We start from the raw sequence: 20658 nt of genomic DNA, 5'->3' as shown, positions 1-20658 counted from the left end.
CTTCAGCATCTTCTCCATCTCCTCGATCTTGGATACGTCGAGGCCGCTGGCACTGCAGGGAGACAAAAACACACAACACCTCCACCCTCAATTCAACACGACCAGAAACCTGCTGGGAATCAGATCTAAAGTAGGCAGCGCTCCAAGATCCATCTGTTTATTGCACCCATTTTTATTTCACTCCCAGAAAGGATTGTTTCAAACTGAAGCCCCAATTGAATTGGATCTAGAATAAAAAGTCTTGGAACAAAGTGTAATGTACACGTGATTATAAGAGCCCATGAATGTGACCTCAAGGTTTGAGTCGCTTCCTTCTCTATATCTCACTGCCACTGCTGTAGGTCTATGCATCTATGCGTGGAGCTGGAGTTTACACCACACACAAACACTCTCCTGCTCTTTGTAAAAACACTGTTTACACTTCCTCCTCCTCCTCCTCCCCCCCTCCCCCCCGCTGTCAAAATGAACTGGAGCTCAATGATTAAGCCGCTCTTTCCCGTCATCCATTGTTTGTTCAGTCAACAGGATCTCTTTGTGTAGCCGTGCGTCACCCCAAACATCTCCCCGTCTCAGAGCAAGCACCCTGCCCGATACCTGCTCCAGATACACACACACACACCAAACACAAACATCTCCCCGTCTCAGAGCAAGCACCCTGCCTGATACCTGCTCAACACACTCACACACACACCAAACACAAACATCTCCCCGTCTCAGAGCAAGCACCCTGCCTGATACCTGCTCAACACACTCACACACACACCAAACACAAACATCTCCCCGTCTCAGAGCAAGCACCCTGCCTGATACCTGCTCAACACACACACACACACACCAAACACAAACATCTCCCCATCTCAGAGCAAGCACCCTGCCTGATACCTGCTCCAGATACACACACACCAAACACAAACATCTCCCCATCTCAGAGCAAGCACCCAGCCTGATACCTGCTCAACACACACACACACACACACACACACATACACACACACACACACACACACACACACAGCCACTCATTTCAAAAGTAGAAGTCCACTGAAGTTAACCACCCACCCCACCATTTAAAAATAGCAATCACTTCAATAATTGCAGCACAATTCTTCAAAGGCACGAGGGCAGACCTCCACACATCAGAGTACCCACACAGTGAAGAGCTGGAGTCTGGCTGGGTGAGCGACAGCCCCCTGTGCTCCGCACTCCCCCGGGACTGTCCCTGTGCCTGGGAGTCTTGATTACTGCAGCCTAACGAAATCCAGAGCGAGAGGGAGGAGGAGGAGGAGCTGCAGGAATCCAACCCCAAGCAAAGCACCTCTACTGGAAGGGCCTCTCCAAGGTGGTAAGGTCAGTAATATCTTGTGCTATTTTTGTCTTGAAGCTTGCCGAATGACTTCTCCCTTCTCATGCAGTGTGCAGGACACAGCAGCACAACGCGCCTGGGGCTTTAGGTCTGCAGTGCCGCTGGAGAAACAGGCTCCGACCCCTGTCTGGCAGGAAAAAGGCGCGCTGTCCCTTTAAGAGAAGCTGCGGCGTGCTGCTGGACTCTGAAGTCGATGCCTCTTCACATCCACCCTGGATTCCTCTCTCTGGGATCATTTGAGACTCGGCTGAAACACATGCTGTCGTAACTAGAGCCACGTGTGCAACCCCCTCTCCGCTCCCCGCATCACTGATACATACATTTAATTACATACAGCATCTGGCTTGTGTGCCCCAGCTGTGTCACGCTCAGTTACAGGCAGAAAGGTGCAGCCCAATGTCAGGTACAAGAAACAGAAGTGGATGGACTGGAAGGGAGGGAGCGTGGTCAGTGATAAGTACTCCTTCGTTAACACACAGGACACAGTAAACTCACATAGAACTGTCATAGACAGACAGAGGATTCAGTTCCTCTCCTGTGACAGGCTCTGAATCCATTCCAGTGCTATACCTACCCTGTAGACAGACAGACAGACAGGGCAGTGCCGACAATCCCTTACCTAGCAAAGGCTAATCCCTCTTATCGCTTAGATAAAAATGAAGACTGAACACCATTATTCTCTTGAGGTATTTTACAGCGTTGTTTAAACACCTGGACAAAAGTCCAAGACCCATAACTACCTTGTTCCACACACACACGCACGCACACACACAAATATGCGCACATGCAAGGACCCACCACACACACACACACACACACACACACACACACGACAACTTGCAACTTACCAGCTTCCTACTGAATTAAGTCGATTTGCATTCATTTTCATTCCAAGGGATTTAAAAAAAATGAATAAAACAAACAAAAAAAAACAGACACACGATCAAAACTCCAGTATCCTCTCTCCCTCCCTGGCCGTACAACTCTGCAGAAACAAACTCTCTCTCTCTCTCTCTCTCTCACTGGGCCCAGAGGTGCTTTAGTAGTTAGGAAGCACAACAGAAACAAAGTGTGGAGAAAAGGAGTCCAAAATACTCCTGGCTTCCCTCTCTTTCTACTCCGTCCGTCTCTCTCCCTCTCTCTAGGTGTGGCTGTCTCGAAGACGTGGCCCGGATTCTGTGATCAGGGTGGAATGACAGGGCGAGCTGTGGCTGGGAGTCTGATTGAGACAATCTGGTTGGGGTTTATTAAAAAGGGGTGTGGTGCTTGAAATGAAAGACTTGAAAAGAATAAAAGAAAAAATGACGACCCACTGACTTCTGGAAAAAGTTTTCAATGATAAATTGCATATATATAGATATATATATATATATTTATAATCATTTCAACTGGCGTCTGCTCTGACAAAGCCGTGCTGGCCCATGTACTACCCCGTGTATCAGGCGTATGTATTTTGGACACGTTGCCAGACGATCAGGGCATCATGCTAGCCCGTACACGACCCGTGTGTGACCCGCAGGCTCTCACCTGGACATGTTGTCTGGCGAGCAGGCCGAGTTGTTGCCCGTGGAGATGCTGGTGTCCACGCTGTCAGAGCTCTCCAGGCTCAGCGTGTCGTAGGCGGGCTCTCCGCTCTGCGGGGGGCGGTGGTGCAGGATGGAGTGGTGCACCGGCCCGGGGAGGTGCGTCTGAGAGCTGTGCAGCGCCTCCCACTGGCACTGCGCCTCCACTGCAGCCTTCTGCTTCAGCTCGGCCAGCCTGCGCCGCTGCTCCTCGATCACCTGATGACCTGCAGGGGGCGCAATCCGGGTTAGAGCAACACAACTCGGAAAGGAATAATGAACTCACATGAAATGAGTAAGGGCTGCTTTCACCGTCCCAGAGTAGTCTTCCTACCCTTTTTTCAGTTTTCCCCCATTCTTTTTTCATGGTTATTCTCTGCAATGACCATAGTTTGCCTTGTTTTATTTCAACATTCTTTACCATACCTCTCTGGGCTTTACATTGCTTATGCTTTAGCATCCTTTCACCATGCCTTATTGCACTATGCTTTTAGAATGGTAAACTTTTATAAGGGTAATGTTACCTAAGGTAAGCTAATAGTGCAGGGTCTGTGAAACCAGCCTTACGTAAACGAACAGGAACGAGTGTAAGCAAACCACACAGGATCCAAGAAGCGCCTCTGAGGGTTACACTTTATTACGCATGTTTGCAGTGGCATTAAACAGGAGTAGGAGCAATCGAATATTTGTCTGCATTAATAAAACAAATTGTAAAGATATATTTTCAAAATAAATGAATGCAGAAACACACACACACACGCATGCGATGGCTCTACCTTTGGGGGTCTCTGCGCTGGAGGGGTCTGGCAGTTTTGGATGGGTGTTTAACAGTAGGGGGAGGACAGGAGAGGAGGTGGAATCAGACAGACAAACAGACAGACAGACATCAGAGTTAAAATATAAAGTGGGACAGTCCATCAAAACTACAGGCAGCAAAGACTACAAGAAAGTGCTGGAATATGTCATCCTAAATCCTTCTAGTTGAAATGTCTGTCAAAGAACTGGATGAGAAGTTTCTTTCAGTATTACTGCAGTAACACGGGTGACAGCCTGAGCTGAACTTGACATGTTTTTATAGTCTTACCTCTGGATATACAACAGTTATGGAGAATTCACCCCTGTATGAAGCTGCAAGTGGATGGCTTCCAAGTTTACGCAGTTTAATTGACTGCAGTGTGCGCCTCAAACATCCTTATTTAAAAAGGTGTAGTTGTAACAGTTTCAAGGTCAAGGGCAGTTCAAAAGTATAAAGAGATACACGGTGTCAAGATCAGCTGTTTACAGGTGTGCGAGCCAGGTGTTTAAAGATCAGAGGCAACAGCATACAGGTTGAACTGGTGCAGTGCAATAGGGAGGGCACTGGGAGTGCTCCCCTCTATTACAGTATCTATCCCAGGACTGGACGCTTACCTTTCTGCTGCAGAGCCAGCTGCCTCTTGGTCTCAATGTCCTGCATCGTAGCGGCCAGGTTCCGGGGCAGGCTGCCTGTGTTGTTATAGACCAGCAGGGGGCCCTGTTGAGCAAAGAGGGGAACAGCAGAGTGAGATCACAGTGAGGGAAGGCCGTGCTGAAAACATCAGCTCTGGGCGAGCTTCCTGTAAAAGGCTCTCTTGTGGCGTCTAACCTTGGTGGGGGTGCTGCGCCCTAGTGTTGAGGCGCTGTACTGCGCTGAAGGGGCGGAGCCAGTCTTGTTGCTTGGCAACGTGGAGCTGAAATCGCTGTCCACCTTCGAGCGGTACATCTGGGGAGAGAGGGACAGTCAGAGGGGGTCCTGGACTGAGATATGGGGTGGGGACCCCTTGACTCCAACATGCTGCACGCAAAACACACATGGTTACCGCTCCTTCAATCTAAATTCACCAGGAGTCAAACAAAACAATGTCATCATAGCTCTAATATACATCTCTAGTATTGAAGTCTTGGATGCTGAAGAACACTCCAATCCGAGGCGGAGAGAGACAGAGAAGGTCAAAAATAGATGAGGAGAAATGGAATTTTATACATGCATGAATGAGTGAATGCCTGAGTGATCAAACAGGGCAGATCCAAACCTGAACAAGCAACAGAGTTTAACCACACCAAACAGACACCACACCGCAGCAGAATCTGGAAATGTCTCTCCCAGAGGACGAATGGTTTAAACTTTAAAGAACAGTGGTCAATTGTCAATATTTTGTGTGACTGAACAACAGCACTAGAGTTTAGGGGCCATGTCTGCAAAGCATTTAACCCAGTTCCAGATTAGCACTGTTTATTTTTCAAGTTACTAAAAATGTCTTCCAATGAACACACAGTGTGCATATGAACACGCAGTGCTGTTCAGTTTAGCTGCTAAACTCTTGCACGCTCAAGTTTGAACCCTCCCTTCCCGCTACAGTGAGGAATGATAGAGTGAGAAAGCAAGAGAGAGAGAGAGAGAGATAGGGAGAGAGCGAGATGCTTTACCTGCACTGGCCTGCGAGCTAACAGAGATTTGGCCGGCAGAGGAGGGGGGATGTGAGGGGGAGAGGAGGAGGGAGACTCCTCCCCACAGGCCATGATCTCCCGGTACCACTGCTCTAAATCAAGAGCAGGGATCTGAGGCCTACCCCTCTGAGCAGCCTTGGAGAGAGAGAGAGAGAGAGAGAGAGAGAGAGAGAGAGCGAGAGAGAGAGAGCGAGAGAGAGAGAGAGAGAGAGAGGGGGGGTACAGAGTGAGAGAGGAGAAACAGGATGTTAATGGAGAAAATAGAAATAATAGTATGAATCTACATGTAGTGTGGCTGAGGTTCTGCCTTCATCTACAATCAACAATAAAAGCAGCACCAATCTTCAAATGTACAGATTGATGATGGCATGCATTATACTGTGGTTTGTATGCAGTGTAGTGCAGCATGAAAAATTGAGGGGTTCAATTAGCATGCTCAGTGCACCCATTTCTCTTCAGAAGAAAATGCACACATGCTTAGGAATGTCTATACTATATATTACATTTTACAAGTTTCCATATATTGTAGTTTATGTGCCATACTTTTTAATACAAAGCATATCCTTAAGCGTGCTTTGCTAAGCTTTCAAAAGCGCAGCTCTTTGAAATTGCAAACAGACAAGCCCACTGCTCAAAGGGATGGAGTCAGACACACCTCAGCTGAAAGAGAGAGAGAGATAGCCTTGGACTGAGGGTCAGGGGCAAGCGAGGAGGAGGAGGAGCAGGCAGCAGCCGCAGAGTGGAACGATGGGATAGCGGAGGAGGACGATTGGGCAGACTCAACCTTTGACCTCCCGAAGATCTCGTTTAATTGGCCAACCGTCACGTACTCCTTCTCTCCCCCCCCAGGCAGGAAGCAGATAAAGAGAATGCGAGAGAAAGACAGAGAGAGAGAGAGAGAGAGAGAGAGAGAGAGAGAGAGAGATACAAAGTCATCAGGAGGAAATTAGAGTTTTCAAAGTAAACAGGTTAAATAATCAAATAAAAAATAACCAAGCTAACCTGTCAGATAGTACGCACAGCTTCTGAACTGAGGACTCGGTAATGCTAAAATAAACTTGTAGAGATATGCCAGTGCTACCGTTTCATTTTAACAGAGCAGTTTTATAGGTTGTCATGGTGATTCCATATTGAATTACATACCCACCCCCAGAGAGAAAGAGAGAGAGAGAGAAGCGAAGCAAGCATGAGAACAGCATGATGAACCCCTTGAGGACCAGATCATTTGCACCCGGGACCGGCATTTATTGTTTTACATTCAAACTAATTGTGAATGAGATGCAGTAATGCGCCTGCACGACTCGGAGGCACAGTGCAGTTCAGTACCATTAAAGTGCAATAACTTTCTGGTGCAGAACGCCTTTAAAAACTGGCACCACAAAACAACCAGCTTCGCACACATTCAGGGCCCATATTGCCCGTCTTTAATTAACTTCTGTTATTTTAAAAGGTTACGAAATGTTACAAAACTGAGAAACGAAGAACACTTAAAAAAGTCAAAACTGAACTAAATATTATTAATATTATTAATAACAATAATAACAGTAATTCGACATGTGCTGTTGAGTAGGTGAGTCTGGTCTTGAAGGGGTTAAAGGTACCTCGTGTGCAGCTGGAGGTACGGCGAGCGAGAGGCTGAGCTGAGCTGTGGTGGAGCGGCGGGCATCACAGTGATTGTCCCCATACATCTTAAACACGTCAGAGAGCTTCATGTACTCCTACATGCAGGCCAGAGCGGCACAAAGAACAGGGAGCACGCGTTACACCTGAGACACAGGCAGAGCAGAGCATACGCACATGCACACGCACACGCACACCCCTCCCCCCCACACACACACACACACACACCCCCTCCCCCCACACACACACACACACACACCCCGCACCCCCTCCCCTCACACACACACACGCACACCCCGCACCCCCTCCCCTCACACACACACACACAGATGAACAGCAACGACATCACTCATTGATATATGCAGAGCTGCTCCTGCATGTGGAAGACTCGCTGAGCTTTTACTCCAAGAGAAAAAAAAAATATCGCCCAGAACTGAAACACTCAACTGTGACAGACGCTTCAACTGGAAGACACTGAGAAAGTGGAAACGTCTCATTTAAATTTATTGGCTTCTTTTTGTAAAAAAAGAAAATGTATTTAATATGCAATGCTAGTTTGAAATATTTACAGGGTGGTGTGCCTTTTTTTGTGTAAGTAGTGTACGCTAGACACTAGCTCACAGCCCTCATAAAAGCTTTCTATCCACTGTCCAAAAGGAACGCAGCAGACTGTACAGTAGCTAACAGCTTTCATCAACCCGCTACAGCAGCAAGTACAAGCTTGGTGAATCTGTGCCCAGATCTGCGCAGGATGAATAAAAAGGTTTTGTCACAAAAGAGGGCTCTGCAGTGCTCTTATTGAGATCAGCCGTTCCACAATCCCACCAGTGAGACTCTCCATGCAGCACCATGCAAGCTGCTTTCCACAAAGGGACAACCACCATCGTCACCAACACCCCCATTCACACACATCCATCCACACCCACAGCTCTGTGCAGGTGAGCAGTGAAGCAGTCTCAGGACTAGGGCTTTCAGCTCCTGAACGTTTCCTTTTAGAGAGGACTTCGAAAGAACCTCATACATTCCAGGGAAGAGTTCAAATTGGAATATCAAAAACGGAACGGCAGGTATTCTTTAGGAATGTTCATGGATTCCAGAGCGCTGCCAATTCGATCACCCTGTTGGAAATTCCAGCAATGGCTGCACTGGTTTATTGTGGCCAGGGTGCTGTTGCAGACTGGTTTGGGGATTGTCAACAGGGTAGTCTGCTGTCCCGTTGGAAGGTGCTGTCTAGTTGTTGGGGGGGAGAAGGCTGCATGCAGAAGCAGGTTAGTCAGGTTACCTCTTGCACCTTGGGACAGATTTGCGAGGATGAAGCAGGCAAAGCAGCAGTGAGTCCCGGGAGGGGGTGCTGGGAGTGGGCTTCCTCGAACAGGTCGTTAGGCTCGCGGATATGAAGCACTTCCTGTTTAAAGTTGAAAGGTCAGGAGGCTCCGGTGCTGCCATCATCATCATCATCATCATCATCATCGCTGTGCATGTTAATCATTAAGAGACTACACTCTCCACACCACACGGATTTGAATTGAATCATTCATTTAGGATGGGAAGCTTTCTAATGGGAGATGGCTACAGACACCCAGAGCACACCCATGCCATGCTGGAAGAGCTCAGGGCTACCCTGTTACAAGACCTGCTTCTCTGGTTTGCACTTTACATCAGGGCACACAGGCAGGCTCACCGGCACACCGAACGCACAGCCTCGTGCTGTAAGAGTGTCCTACAAAACACTTCATCCCACGTCTCTAACCTCCTGCACGACCCGTGGCACGTTTATAACGTCTGAATAGTAACTGCCATTGCTTGTGCACAACTGCAATAACCACAAAACCTGGAATCTGATTCCAGTGAAATGCACTTTGAATTTTAAAAACTAGACCCAGGTGGGTTTTTTTTGTGAACAAAAGCAGTTCTGTAGAACAGTTTGTCAACGTGAACAGATAAGAGGTGGAATAAGCAGTATGAAGCATGTGTCACTCATGCTTAAGTTTTGCTACTCTGTCTTGATTTCCTATTGTCTTCCCCCACTCTCCTGTGGAACTACACCACAGTTCTGCTCAATATACAGCAGAGAAGGACAGCCACCTTCCAAGTCAGATTTGAATGACAGCAGATAACTGCGTGCATTCCCGGAGTCTGCCAGCGGAGGGCGGCAGCGCGCTCTTTCTCTCACCTCTTTCATGGTGGAGGAGCTCTTGGGGAAGCTTCTGCCTCCAGTCAGGTTGAAGTATCTCTTCTCCAGACTGGCCAGCCTCTCCTTCTCCTGCAAACAGACAGTCACACAGGTCAGCAAAGCAACCAGGAGAGACTGCACAATATCTACACAGTCCAACAGCATGGAGAGACTCTGCACAATATCTACACAGTCCAGCAGCACGGAGAGACTCTGCACAATATCTACACAGTCCAGCAGCACGGAGAGACTCTGCACAGTCCAACAGCATGGAGAGACTCTGCACAATATCTACACAGTCCAACAGCATGGAGAGACTCTGCACAATATCTACAAAGTCCAACAGCATGGAGAGACTCTGCACAATATCTTATTCCCAAAGCAAACTCCACTGCTGGGATCTGACTACAGCATGCAATACAGTCACAGTCCAGCCTGAGGGAGGGAAACAGGAGCTCCTTTGAATAGCAGTGGGACCAATGGTGCAAGCATTGGTCCTCATGAAGGTCAGAGATTGAAAGTAAAACCTGGACTGCCATGCAGTGGGGGAGTCTCATTATTAAGCTCACAGAATTTAAAACCTACACTGGCTCAAGCTGCTCTGCAATGGGAGTCTCACTGCAGTGACAGCACGGGTGCCAGTAGGAGCGGGAGGTATCTCTTTACCTTGTGCAGCAGCTGAGCAGTCAGGTTCCTGTCCTTGGCCAGTCTCTCACACTCCTGGGCTGCCTGCAGTCCCAGCTGACTGGCCTGGCTCTCTAGAGCGGCCACCTTCTCCTGGGGAGGGAGGAAACGACAGGGGTCAGTACAGAGCGAGCAGGCAGGGGAGCAAACAGGCAGGGGAGCAAATAATACACAAAGATGTTTCCTATGCTTTACCATCCTTGTGCTCGGTTTTATTACACTGTGTTATGCTTTTACTATGGGAAGCTTCATAAGGCCACCAGCAGGTCCTGATAATCTCAGGCTCCGTTACTCTACAGCAGGGGTCCAAGGTTGGCCCTTCCACGTCATCTTTTTGTTCCAACCCTGTTCTCAATCCTTTCATTGAACCAATTAACCCTCCATCCAGACCCTGAAGCAGCTCATGATATCATTTTACCTGTTAAAGCTGGAGTGGAACGGCCCTGCAGGACCATGATTGGACAGCCCTGCTCTACAGCTTCAAAATGTGTATGAAAACCCACTGTTCATGGGATTCTACTCAGACCTGAAAGATTTACAGAGGCTTGAATAACAGTTAGGAGGAGATCAAGGCAAAACAAGGCTGGTGTTGAGATCACTGTGTGACACAGACAGACAGACACAGTGCAGAATGAGGGTGATTTCTCATCTCTAGCTGTCTGGCTATCCAGAGTTGTATTTGTCCCCCCCTACCTTCCTCTTGGCCACGTTGCTGTGGTACTCTGCCTTCTCCTGCAGCAGCTGTTGGCTGATGGTCTCTCTCTCCTCCTCCAGACGGCTCTCCTTCTCCAGCTGCTGGAACTCAAGGTCTTCAAACAGCTTGGTCTCAGACTCCAAGGTCTCTGCTTCCTAGACGCCAGCACAAGAGCGGCAATGAGGCAACAAGCACAGGGACAGCTCCCACACAGGATAGAGACAGTATGGGAACATGACGGGGAGCAGCTCCCACACAGTATAGAGACAGCTCAGGGACAGTATGGGGAGCAGCTCCGACACAGTATAGGAGACAGCTCAGGGACAGTATGGGGAGCAGCTCCCACACAGTGTGGAGGTGGTTTTGGGACAGTCTGACGTATCATTGCTTATAAAGTCACTTGGAGATTAAAGGCTGCTTCATACTTCAGTCCTGTGACCACCAGGAAGGAGCCAGACATGCGACAGAGCTGAGAGAAATTCAACTCTGGAGACCAGTCTCCCTTGGATCGGCAGACAGTCACACGACTGAAGTGTGAACCAGACTTCAGACTAAACAGCAATGGTGGCAATGTTTCATCACAGAGCACTGAAGCACTGGTACAATTTCCCACAGTGGGGAAAGGTGCCATTTCCTGGAAATCTTCTTAGTTGCAGCATTGTACTTGCAACTCTCCTAGGGCAAGCTGGCTTTAACATTGCTTCTGTGGGAAAACGCAATACAAAAACAGAGCTGCACAAAATAAATACATCTGTTTTATATACAGAGAGCATCAGCCGTTGTTAAAGCCACTTGCTGTGGGTCAAAAAGTCTTTATTCAATGTGCTGTCACTCGCTGCACAGTGCCACGGTCCTGTCTTTATTCACTGTGCTGTCACTCGCTGCACAGTGCCACGGTCCTGTCTTTATTCAATGTGCTGTCACTCGCTGCACAGTGCCACGGTCCTGTCTTTATTCAATGTGCTGTCACTCGCTGCACAGTGCCACGGTCCTGTCTTTATTCAATGTGCTGTCACTCGCTGCACAGTGCCACGGTCCTGTCTTTATTCAATGTGCTGTCACTCGCTGCACAGTGCCACGGTCCTGTCTTTATTCACTGTGCTGTCACTTGCTGCACAGTGCCACGGTCCTGTCTTTATTCAATGTGCTGTCACTTGCTGCACAGTGCCACGGTCCTGTCTTTATTCAATGTGCTGTCACTCGCTGCACAGTGCCACGGTCCTGTCTTTATTCAATGTGCTGTCACTCGCTGCACAGTGCCACGGTCCTGTCTTTATTCAATGTGCTGTCACTCACATGCGGACGTTTATTCCCAACATGTATAATTAAGCACCTATATAAAAATGCTTATCTGTGCATTTCCAGCTTCCTAATACTGAAAAGTACTGCCACAGCACACAAAATGAGCATTATTAAAATAACATACGTGGCAGCTGAACACAAACACAATGACATTGTAATGAACTGAACCAGGAAAAAAATAAATAAATAAAAAAAAATCAAGCCTGCAAAACACTTATTTTTTTGCTGTCCCAAAAGAGACAAACCAAAAACAAAATTATAAAACGACAACCCAGCAGCAAAAATATGGTACTGTAGTTGAATGCAAGAAAAAAAGAGAACCCCAAACCGCAGGAAATGCCAAACTGAAACGAATAAATAAAAAAATAAAACAATCAATCACAATGGAATAGAAGGGGTCATACCCACAAAACACAAAACAAGCAAACAACTAGAACACCAGCAGAAGCCAAAAGCAAAAGCGAGAGAAATCAGCCTCCCATACCAGCCCATACGCCTTACCACACAGCCAGAACACAATGGACCCCCACCTGTGCCCTGCCGCGGACCAATCGTGTGCCAAAGGAGGAGGAGTTAGGAGCAGGTGAGGTTGGGTAAGGAGGAGGGGGCGGGGTTAGAAGCCTGGTCAGAAATTCCAGCAATGCCTATTGGCCAGTTTTCAGCTGTACAGTGATTGGAGACTATTAGTGCTGTTTTTTTCAGCCGAGTGCAAGATAACACTGGTTTGAAAAAAACTGCATATTCCAGTCCTTTCATCCTGTGAAATTTAGTGAAACAAAATGGCTTTTCTGTAGAATGAACTGGTGTCTACAGTGTCTATTACAGCAGTGGCTGTAAACCAGTTTGATTAAAACTTGGGAGACTAACCAGTATATTTAGCTACTCCCGATGATGATGAGTAGTTGTGTGCAAATCATTTTCCCCTTTAAGGTGTTTTTGATGCAATGGCACCACAATTTGGCCACAGGGTGGCGGTGTGTGCTATGCAAATATCTCATTGAAAGTGAAGCAGCTTCAGCCTGCCCCAGCAGCTCAGTGGCTGGAATTTGAGATTTCAGGGAGGTTTAGGAAGGTTTCCGATGGTCCCGGTGTGTTTTGAAGGGGTTCCGTTCTGTTTTCGGCGAGGGGGTGGGGGGGTGTATAGAACTGACCCTTTTGAGCTGGTCCTGTAACTGCTCCCTCAGTGACTCGGGGCAGTTATGAAGCTGGTTCTTCAACTCAGAGAAAGCGTCCTGGAGCCTTTCTAGAGCTTCTCGTTCAGCATCAACATTTGCCCTTTCCTAAAAAACACGATCCAGGATAGGAAAAGAAGAGAAAAAAAAAAAAAAACACTGCTCAAATCCACGCCATGCAAAGCACTGAGGTTAGAGCCCCCAAACAGTGGAGCAGCCAGAGACCCGGGGTGTTTGGATTGGAGGGGGGGGGGGCATTTAAACAGCTTATGCAGAGTAAATAACATACTTCACTGCTGATAATCACTCAAGAACTGACAAAGCTTCAGTGTTTAATCCTGAGCTAATTATTATTTAGATTTTAGCAATTTTATTTGGCAGCAACTTTTGTCTCCATCTTACTACAGTCGAGAACTGATAATAATATATAAACACATGGTGTGTTTTTTTTTCTAGTTTCAGGTTTTAAAACGGCTAAATTGCCATCACAAGAACATTCTCAACATTCTTCAAAAAGCTCAAGGGTGTACATCAGGTTGCTGGAGCAGCAAACCTGGCTTCGTTTTTTTTCATTACAGACTTTATTTGTAATCAATCAGTTCTCTTGAATATAACTCTGCAATCTGATCGATGATCCAAACGTTCACATGAATTACAATTACTGCATTTGAATTTCTCCCCTGTAGTTCGACACTGTTTTTTCCAGTTGCTAAACCAACGCAGACCTCCCATTCACCTGGCACTAGGATTAAATAAAAAGAGTTGACTGATAGGAATCATTCTGCCATTGCTCTCAGTGCCAGGTGATGTAACAATTCACCAGTTCAGACTGATTCTGTCGAAACGTTTGTCTGCTTGACTTTAGTTTCTAATAGACTGACCTCAACATCCACCAGTGCAAACAAGAGAGATATATTAACGTTATATTCGTTACAGATTGGGTGGACTGGCTTTAGCTTGCCTGTGATTGTACCTGCAGTCATTAAAACATCATGAAGCAGTTTGCATTAAAACAGGGGATTTGAGGGGGTGGGGGACAGGAGTTCCCAGTGTCCAATCCCAAACCTCCGGCTTGCTCTGGCTACTCCACTGATTGACAGCAAGATGGCAAGTGAAAAATTATTTTAACAGGAGAGTAACAGTTTTATCATTATTGTGATTTCTGATTTTGATTGGTCGTTAAGGAGTTAATTTAATGAGGGTTAAGGTGCAAAGCCCACAGACTCGTTCGCTGTCACACACACACAGGATCTGCCAGGGTCCAAACACCGTCCCAACACCATTCAGAGAAGACTAAACTAGCATGCTGCCCCAAACATAAGAGAAGAGACCCACACTTTACCAATTAACCCTTTCCTGCATGGCAACCTACAAAAAAACTAGTTTGAATATTTTGTGCATGAAAGGGTTAAACACCTACTTCAAAGTGCTCATCTGTGATTTTACAGCTTCCTTCTACTGCAATAAACCAGGCTGGGGCACTGCTTGATGGTGCAGGTGCAGGATTGCAATGGATTACTTGCGGCTCATCACACAGACAGGGTTGTACCCTCAGGGTCACCCCACCCCCCCCCCACCCACCCCCGATAGTGCGTCCCACAAGGCAGCGTGACTGGGGGGCGGGGCAGCGTGACTGGGGGGCGGGGCATGCTGTTAGTGTCCCAGAGACCACAGAGAGCGAGTGAAATCCACACAGCGTGCAGAGGAAGATGCGTGCTAGGAGTTATTAAAAGGAGGTTAGTGGAGCGAAGACAGAGGAGAAGAAGAGGAGGAGAAACCGGTCCCAATCTGCAAAGCTCTCCTCCACCGTGGAGACGAGGCTCGCGAGTCACCCCCAGCCCAGGTGTGCAGCGTCCTTGTGAAGAGACTGCACTGCACAGACCCACAAAGAAGCAACCACGCGTACACAGAGCACTCCCCCTACGGAGGATTGCAGCTGTTTCAGCTGTAATTTAGCAGGACGGGTTGCTGCAGTATGTAGACTCACTGGAATTCACACTGGCCCCCAGTGATGCATACTGGTGCAATTCGCTGTGTTGTTTAAACCAGTGAGCCTTTTCAAAGTTTACCCCAGTAAATGTGCAGTTTTCCCATGCTTTTGTCATGGTTACACTATCCAGTTCACCTTGGTTTCCCATGTTTTTTATGTGATTTACCATACGTCTCTGTGCTTTTCCAATGCTATCCTATGCTTTACCATGCTTTACTGTGCACAGTCTAGAGCTCTATTCACACTGATTTAATTCAGGCATTGTTTCCTCTTTTGATAGATTAAAATGAGTTTCTAGACTGCTGTGAAAGAAAAATAAACCAGCCACCTAATACTGTATCGTGGGCACTGAACTTCATTTCAAGCATAATATATATATATATATATATATATATATATATATATTTTTTTTTGTGTTGTAGCTTTGGGAGTAGGGCTGACAGACAGAGAGTAATACCATTGTGCTAAATTATAGCAAAACTACAGCTTTTGCAAATATACCCTATAGCAAAATTGAGAATTTCGCCAGCTTCAACCTTGTTTTACTCATTTCAAATTAACCAAAATACAACAGTTCCCTGCTAAAATCCCACATACATCAGGGCAGAATTGATCCAAGATATTGTTCCTCAGCGAGTAAGAAAAAGGCACTCTGAGGGTTTGGAGGGACAGGAGCCCTCACAGACCCCCAGACAGGGTCCCTCTCCGCACACAGACACATACAGTGCAGAACAGAACAGAACAGAACAGAGAAGTGGCTTCATAATCCACTGAAAACATGACAGAACTAGGAAACCATGATCCAGACAGACAACCTCCCTCAAGATTGCAATCCTGACTTGCTAACAAATACTGCAGGATTTCATCCTTTAAATATGATATTATTATTATTATTATTATTATTATTATTATTATTATTATTATTATTAATATGTCAAAAGGTACAATAATTGCTTTTTATGAAAATGATGCCATTATTGTAAGTAGCTTGACCACTTCCACTAAGGTGCTCAGTCTTTGCTTTCCATATATCCTGTTCTTTATAGAAGAGACCTGTGGGGTCAACACAGGACAACTGATCAAAGTGGCTCTGGATCCAAGCACTGTGCTGGATCATTAACACAGAGCACCAAGGCTATGAAAACCAAACTGCTAACCGTGCAGGACAGGGAGACAGTGAGAGGACTGTAGTGTATATGCAGGGAGGGCTGTATTTAAATCATGCAGACGATGGAGGTGTTAAGATCTCTCAGATCCACTGGACAGACCCCTCCCTGGTCTACTGAAGAGTCTAAATGTAATTCCCAGGCAGAAGAGTGTGGGACTGTGTGAGGTGACCTGCAGATATGCGGGTGCCCCAAAGGCAGGAGGTAGGGATTGGGAGTACTGTGTCACCACCCGCCCCTCCCCACCAGCAAATGTCTGCAGCTTTGCAAACACTGCAAAAATAATTAAAAAAGAACACTCACAGAAACAAAGACTTTCAACAGCAATACCAGTAATAAAACAGTACTGCCCGATTCCACAGGACTCACCTTGCGACATGAAGTCAGCCCATAACTGCATGACCGCGACGTCAGACACAGTATTGTTGTTTTAGAGATTTAATTATGTTTTTTTTGTTTGCCAGGTGCAAGCTTTATATCATCCAGGTGAATCATTCCTCACATCCAGGTGAATCATTTCTGACGGTGATGTGTAATAAACAAAGTATACGTGTGTGTGTGCGCGTGTGTGTGTGCGTCTGTGTGAGAGAGAGTGGGGTGTGTGTGTGGTGTGTGTATGTACTCTATGATATGATGTTGAGAAGACCAGTTGATGGCAAACACACATTTGAGCTGTTTGATGTTTGAGCTACTGTTTAAAATCTATCAAGTTCATTTAAGAGAAAGCTTTTTTAATGGTTACATGTCTCACTGTGTGCGCGTGTCTCATGAAGCATGCCTGTGTCTCTGTGTCTCCCCCTGTGCCTGTCCCCCTGCACTTGTGTGTGTCTCACAGTGTCCCCTGTGTCTGTGTGTGTCCCCGTGTCCCACGGTGTCATTACCTGGTCTTTCTCACGCTGTATTCCGCTCTCCAGCTTGCTCAGTTTCTGCTGCAGCTGTACGATGATCTCCTTCTCTGTGTGGATCTGCTCCAGCTCAGCCTGCCTCTCCCCCTGGAGCAAAGCACGCTCCATCTCCGCCTGAGACAGAAAGACAGAGACAGAGACAGAGAGAGAGAGACAGAGAGAGAGAGACAGAGAGAGAAACCACCGTAAAATACAAAATCACACCTCAGAAAAGAAAAAAAATAAACTACTTCAGCAAGTAAACACAGGATCAATTCATTTCCGATAAGTGGTTTTCAGCTTATTGTGTTATCTCTATAGCCCAGCATGGGGTTGTAAAACAATAAAACACAGTTTGTGTTATCTGATGATTAGAGTATTAAACGTTACAGAACACAGAATGTTCAGGCAGCCCAGCCCTCTTCCAGTCCACATTTCCGTTTCATTCGTTTACTAAAGTCACGCCTTGCTAAACAAACTACCGCCAACGCAGAAATGCTATGCAAACTGAAACAGAATCATCAGGGGCAGGCTGGAATAAAAAACAGAACTGGAATGGGATTCTGGTGCCTGACTGGCCACCCCTGGGCGTACCTGTACAGGTGAGCTTGTGTGAGATTAGGTCAGTGTGTGTTTTGAACTGCAGTAAAACACGATGAAGAGCAGTAAGTGTGTGGTATTAGTATGGGAAAACGTTAAAGGCCTATGGGTGTGGAAATCACGGGTGATGTATCATGTGGTTCTCGTGTGATCCAGTGAGATCCCCTGTGATCCCGTCTGATCCCCCTGTTAACTCCCCTGTGATCCCCAGGGATCCATCACCTCCTGCTTGGACTCCTGCAGCTGCTGCTCCAGCTCAGTGACTCTGTTCTTGAGCTCATCGATGCGGGACAGCACCCGCACACGCTCTTCCTCCAGATAGGAAACCTCCTGCCGCACTGCAGCGCCCCCTAGAGAGGACTCCTCGTGCTGCAGGGAACACACACACAGGGGTAAAGAATATGGCATTGCAAGGGAGTTACAGCACAATACTGGTCTCTCTGTGTTCTCATCTCCTGTGTGTCCCTGTCTCCCAGTGATCTCACCTCCTGTGTGTCCCTGTCTCTCGCTGTCCTCACCTCCTGTGTGTCCCTGTCTCTCGCTGTCCTCACCTCCTGTGTGTCCCTGTCTCTCGCTGTCCTCACCTCCTGTGTGTCCCTGTCTCTCACTGTCCTCACCTCCTGTGTGTCCCTGTCTCTCGCTGTCCTCACCTCCTGTGTGTCCCTGTCTCTCGCTGTCCTCACCTCCCGTGTGTCCCTGTCTCTCACTGTCCTCACCTCCTGTGTGTCCCTGTCTCTCGCTGTCCTCACCTCCCGTGTGTCCCTGTCTCTCGCTGTCCTCACCTCCTGTGTGTCCCTGTCTCTCGCTGTCCTCACCTCCCGTGTGTCCCTGTCTCTCACTGTCCTCATCTCCTGTGTGTCCCTGTCTCTCGCTGTCCTCACCTCCCGTGTGTCCCTGTCTCTCACTGTCCTCACCTCCCGTGTGTCCCTGTCTCTCACTGTCCTCACCTCCTGGTGCGTGCTCTCTGTGCTGCTGCACTCCTCTTTGAGGTTCTCCTCATCGCTCTCCCGCTGCCTCTGCGCGCCCCTGCGAGTCTGGATGTCCAGGGAGGGCCTCCTGCCGGCCCCCTCCCCAGGGAAGGCTCTCTCCCTGCCAGGCTCCTCCCCGCCTCCTCCCCCCGGCACCGAGTCAGCCTTGTTGTACTCGGCACACAGGTTCAGGATCGTCTCCAAACGCTGCTTCTCCTGTGAAAGCAACACAGAGAGAGAACTGTGATCAATGGAGAAGCACCAGCAAAAGCACAAGCATTGCCAGCTATGGGAATGGATATGGTACCAGCACAGAACCAGGAATCAGGAACTGTAACCCTGCCTGTCTGTCTGTAAAAGGTCAGTCAGTCACACAGGGAGACAGACACGTTTGTAGTTCATAGTCTGCAAAAACAAAAACAGAATTTATTGCATCTGTGTGTTGCTCGTGAACAGACTTCATTTGGCTGTGAATAAATCCCCTTTCTTCTTTTTTGCATCCCCTCCCCCCCTGGAAGCTAACAGATGCCCCAGTGTTTTGTGGGTTCAGCTGCTACCCCTATAACTCAGCGGGGAGACAATGCGGCGCCCCCCTCCTGCCAGTCTCCCTGCAGGGAACACTTCACCGCAGTACACTACAGTTAAAGCAGCGTGTGCTAAAGCACTGGCATGCGTGTTACTGTATTATACAGACATGCCTAATCGTGGTGAAGCTCAGCTCATTTAGAAATACTAAAATGACAGATGATTCGACTCGAGGACTTTCTCAATGTCTTCAATAGCACACACAGGAGAACAGTAGGGTATGGAGACTATGTGTCCCTGGATCCTCAACTATTATAGCCATTGCCTGCCCTATTGACAGAGTGTGTGGTTCCTCGCTGAGTCCTACTCCTTCTAGAAGATGCAGTCTTTGTGTTTGCAGAGCGAGTCGGTTGCATGGTAGTTTTTCTCCTGAGTGTTAGTGCTGGACCGCAGTCAGAGAGCCCTGTAATTACTCTGACTGACTCAGTGAATCTCAGCCGCCCTCATTCCTCAAACCGCTGGGGAAGAAAGCTGGAGCCGCCAGCCATGCCAGGGTTACTGCCCTACAGAAACAGCAAGAGACAACCTCCCTCAGGTTCCACACTGAGCTACCCAACCCCACTGCGTTCCACACTGCAGCCCAGCACTCTAACCACTGAGCTACTCGAACACTGCAACCTAGTAACCACTGAGCTACTCAAACACTGCAGCCCAGCGCTCTAACCACTGAGCTACTCAAACACTGCAGCCCAGCTCTCTAACCACTGAGCTACTCAAACACTGCAACCCAGCACTCTAACCACTGAGCTACTCGAACACTGCAGCCTAGTAACCACTGAGCAACTCAAACACTGCAGCCCAGCGCTCTAACCACTGAGCTACTCAAACACTGCAGCCCAGCGCTCTAATCACTGAGATACTCAAACCCACTACCTTCCACACTGCAGCCCAGCCCTTCCTTTCTCAAACCACTTAACTTGAACACTCTCTCATACACCCTCCTTCCCGATTACCTGCTTTTACAGACAGTGCAAGAGTGAAACAATCCTCCTCCTTTCATTGACAAGACAGCACACAGTGCTACCTCAGGCTACAGAAATGACAAATCTGAAACAGAGCCAACAATGACGATAAACAAAGAAGCACCTCCCTGCAACTTAGACAGGGATTCAGTCTCTAATACCTTTAGTCTAGCGCCTTTCACAGACACTAAACCAATGTTCCCTATTTGGTCTACAAACAGACAGACAGGCAGAGATAGCTGTACAAGAAAGACAATGAAAGAAATGCCCCCTGGGGCTTTAGAACAGCTGAGAGACTCGGTGCAGGAAAACCCAAACAAATAAAACCAGAGAAAGACTATCGCTGACTCTCCACCCCTCCCCTCCGTCAGACCACCCCAGCTTGGAGTGTGGAATCTGGGGTAGCTCCACAGGGGGCCCTGGAACAATCCTGCGCGGTAGACACTCTCCTCCATCACGATAAAGTT

General features: G+C 47.7%; 1 protein-coding gene across 28 annotated transcripts in view; it reads right to left on the bottom strand.

Annotated features, from left to right (window-relative positions):
- LOC117397143 (pleckstrin homology-like domain family B member 1) overlaps positions 1 to 20658 on the bottom strand; it is a 74258-nt gene that overhangs the window by 10983 nt on the left and 42617 nt on the right. For 12 of the 28 annotated variants that reach the window (XR_009311128.1, XR_009311127.1, XR_009311125.1 and 9 more), the window contains 17 exons: positions 18624 to 18860; positions 18426 to 18458; positions 17899 to 18045; positions 17074 to 17211; positions 13016 to 13144; positions 10562 to 10717; positions 9851 to 9961; positions 9185 to 9274; positions 8294 to 8416; positions 6993 to 7109; positions 6047 to 6223; positions 5371 to 5526; positions 4550 to 4666; positions 4336 to 4438; positions 3702 to 3728; positions 2891 to 3152; positions 1 to 52 (listed from right to left, as the gene is read on the bottom strand). The exon at positions 1 to 52 is cut by the window's left edge and continues 39 nt beyond it. Coding sequence is in view for 25 of the 28 variants with exons in the window: in XM_059009813.1 (XP_058865796.1) it covers positions 1 to 52; positions 2891 to 3152; positions 3702 to 3728; positions 4336 to 4438; positions 4550 to 4666; positions 5371 to 5526; positions 6047 to 6223; positions 6993 to 7109; positions 8294 to 8416; positions 9185 to 9274; positions 9851 to 9961; positions 10562 to 10717; positions 13016 to 13144; positions 17074 to 17211; positions 17899 to 18045; positions 18426 to 18458; positions 18624 to 18860 (2175 nt within the window). In the remaining 3 variants the exon portion in view is untranslated. The remainder of the gene's footprint in view (positions 53 to 2890; positions 3153 to 3701; positions 3729 to 4335; positions 4439 to 4549; positions 4667 to 5370; positions 5527 to 6046; positions 6224 to 6992; positions 7110 to 8293; positions 8417 to 9184; positions 9275 to 9850; positions 9962 to 10561; positions 10718 to 13015; positions 13145 to 17073; positions 17212 to 17898; positions 18046 to 18425; positions 18459 to 18623; positions 18861 to 20658) is intronic. The other 16 variants (XM_059009809.1, XM_059009812.1, XM_059009816.1 and 13 more) reach the window with 13 other exon arrangements.

Source organism: Acipenser ruthenus, chromosome 39 (assembly GCF_902713425.1).
Source record: "Acipenser ruthenus chromosome 39, fAciRut3.2 maternal haplotype, whole genome shotgun sequence".
In the NCBI taxonomy this organism is placed as follows: Eukaryota; Metazoa; Chordata; class Actinopteri; order Acipenseriformes; family Acipenseridae; genus Acipenser; species Acipenser ruthenus.
This window is presented reverse-complemented; position numbering and strand designations above follow the sequence as displayed.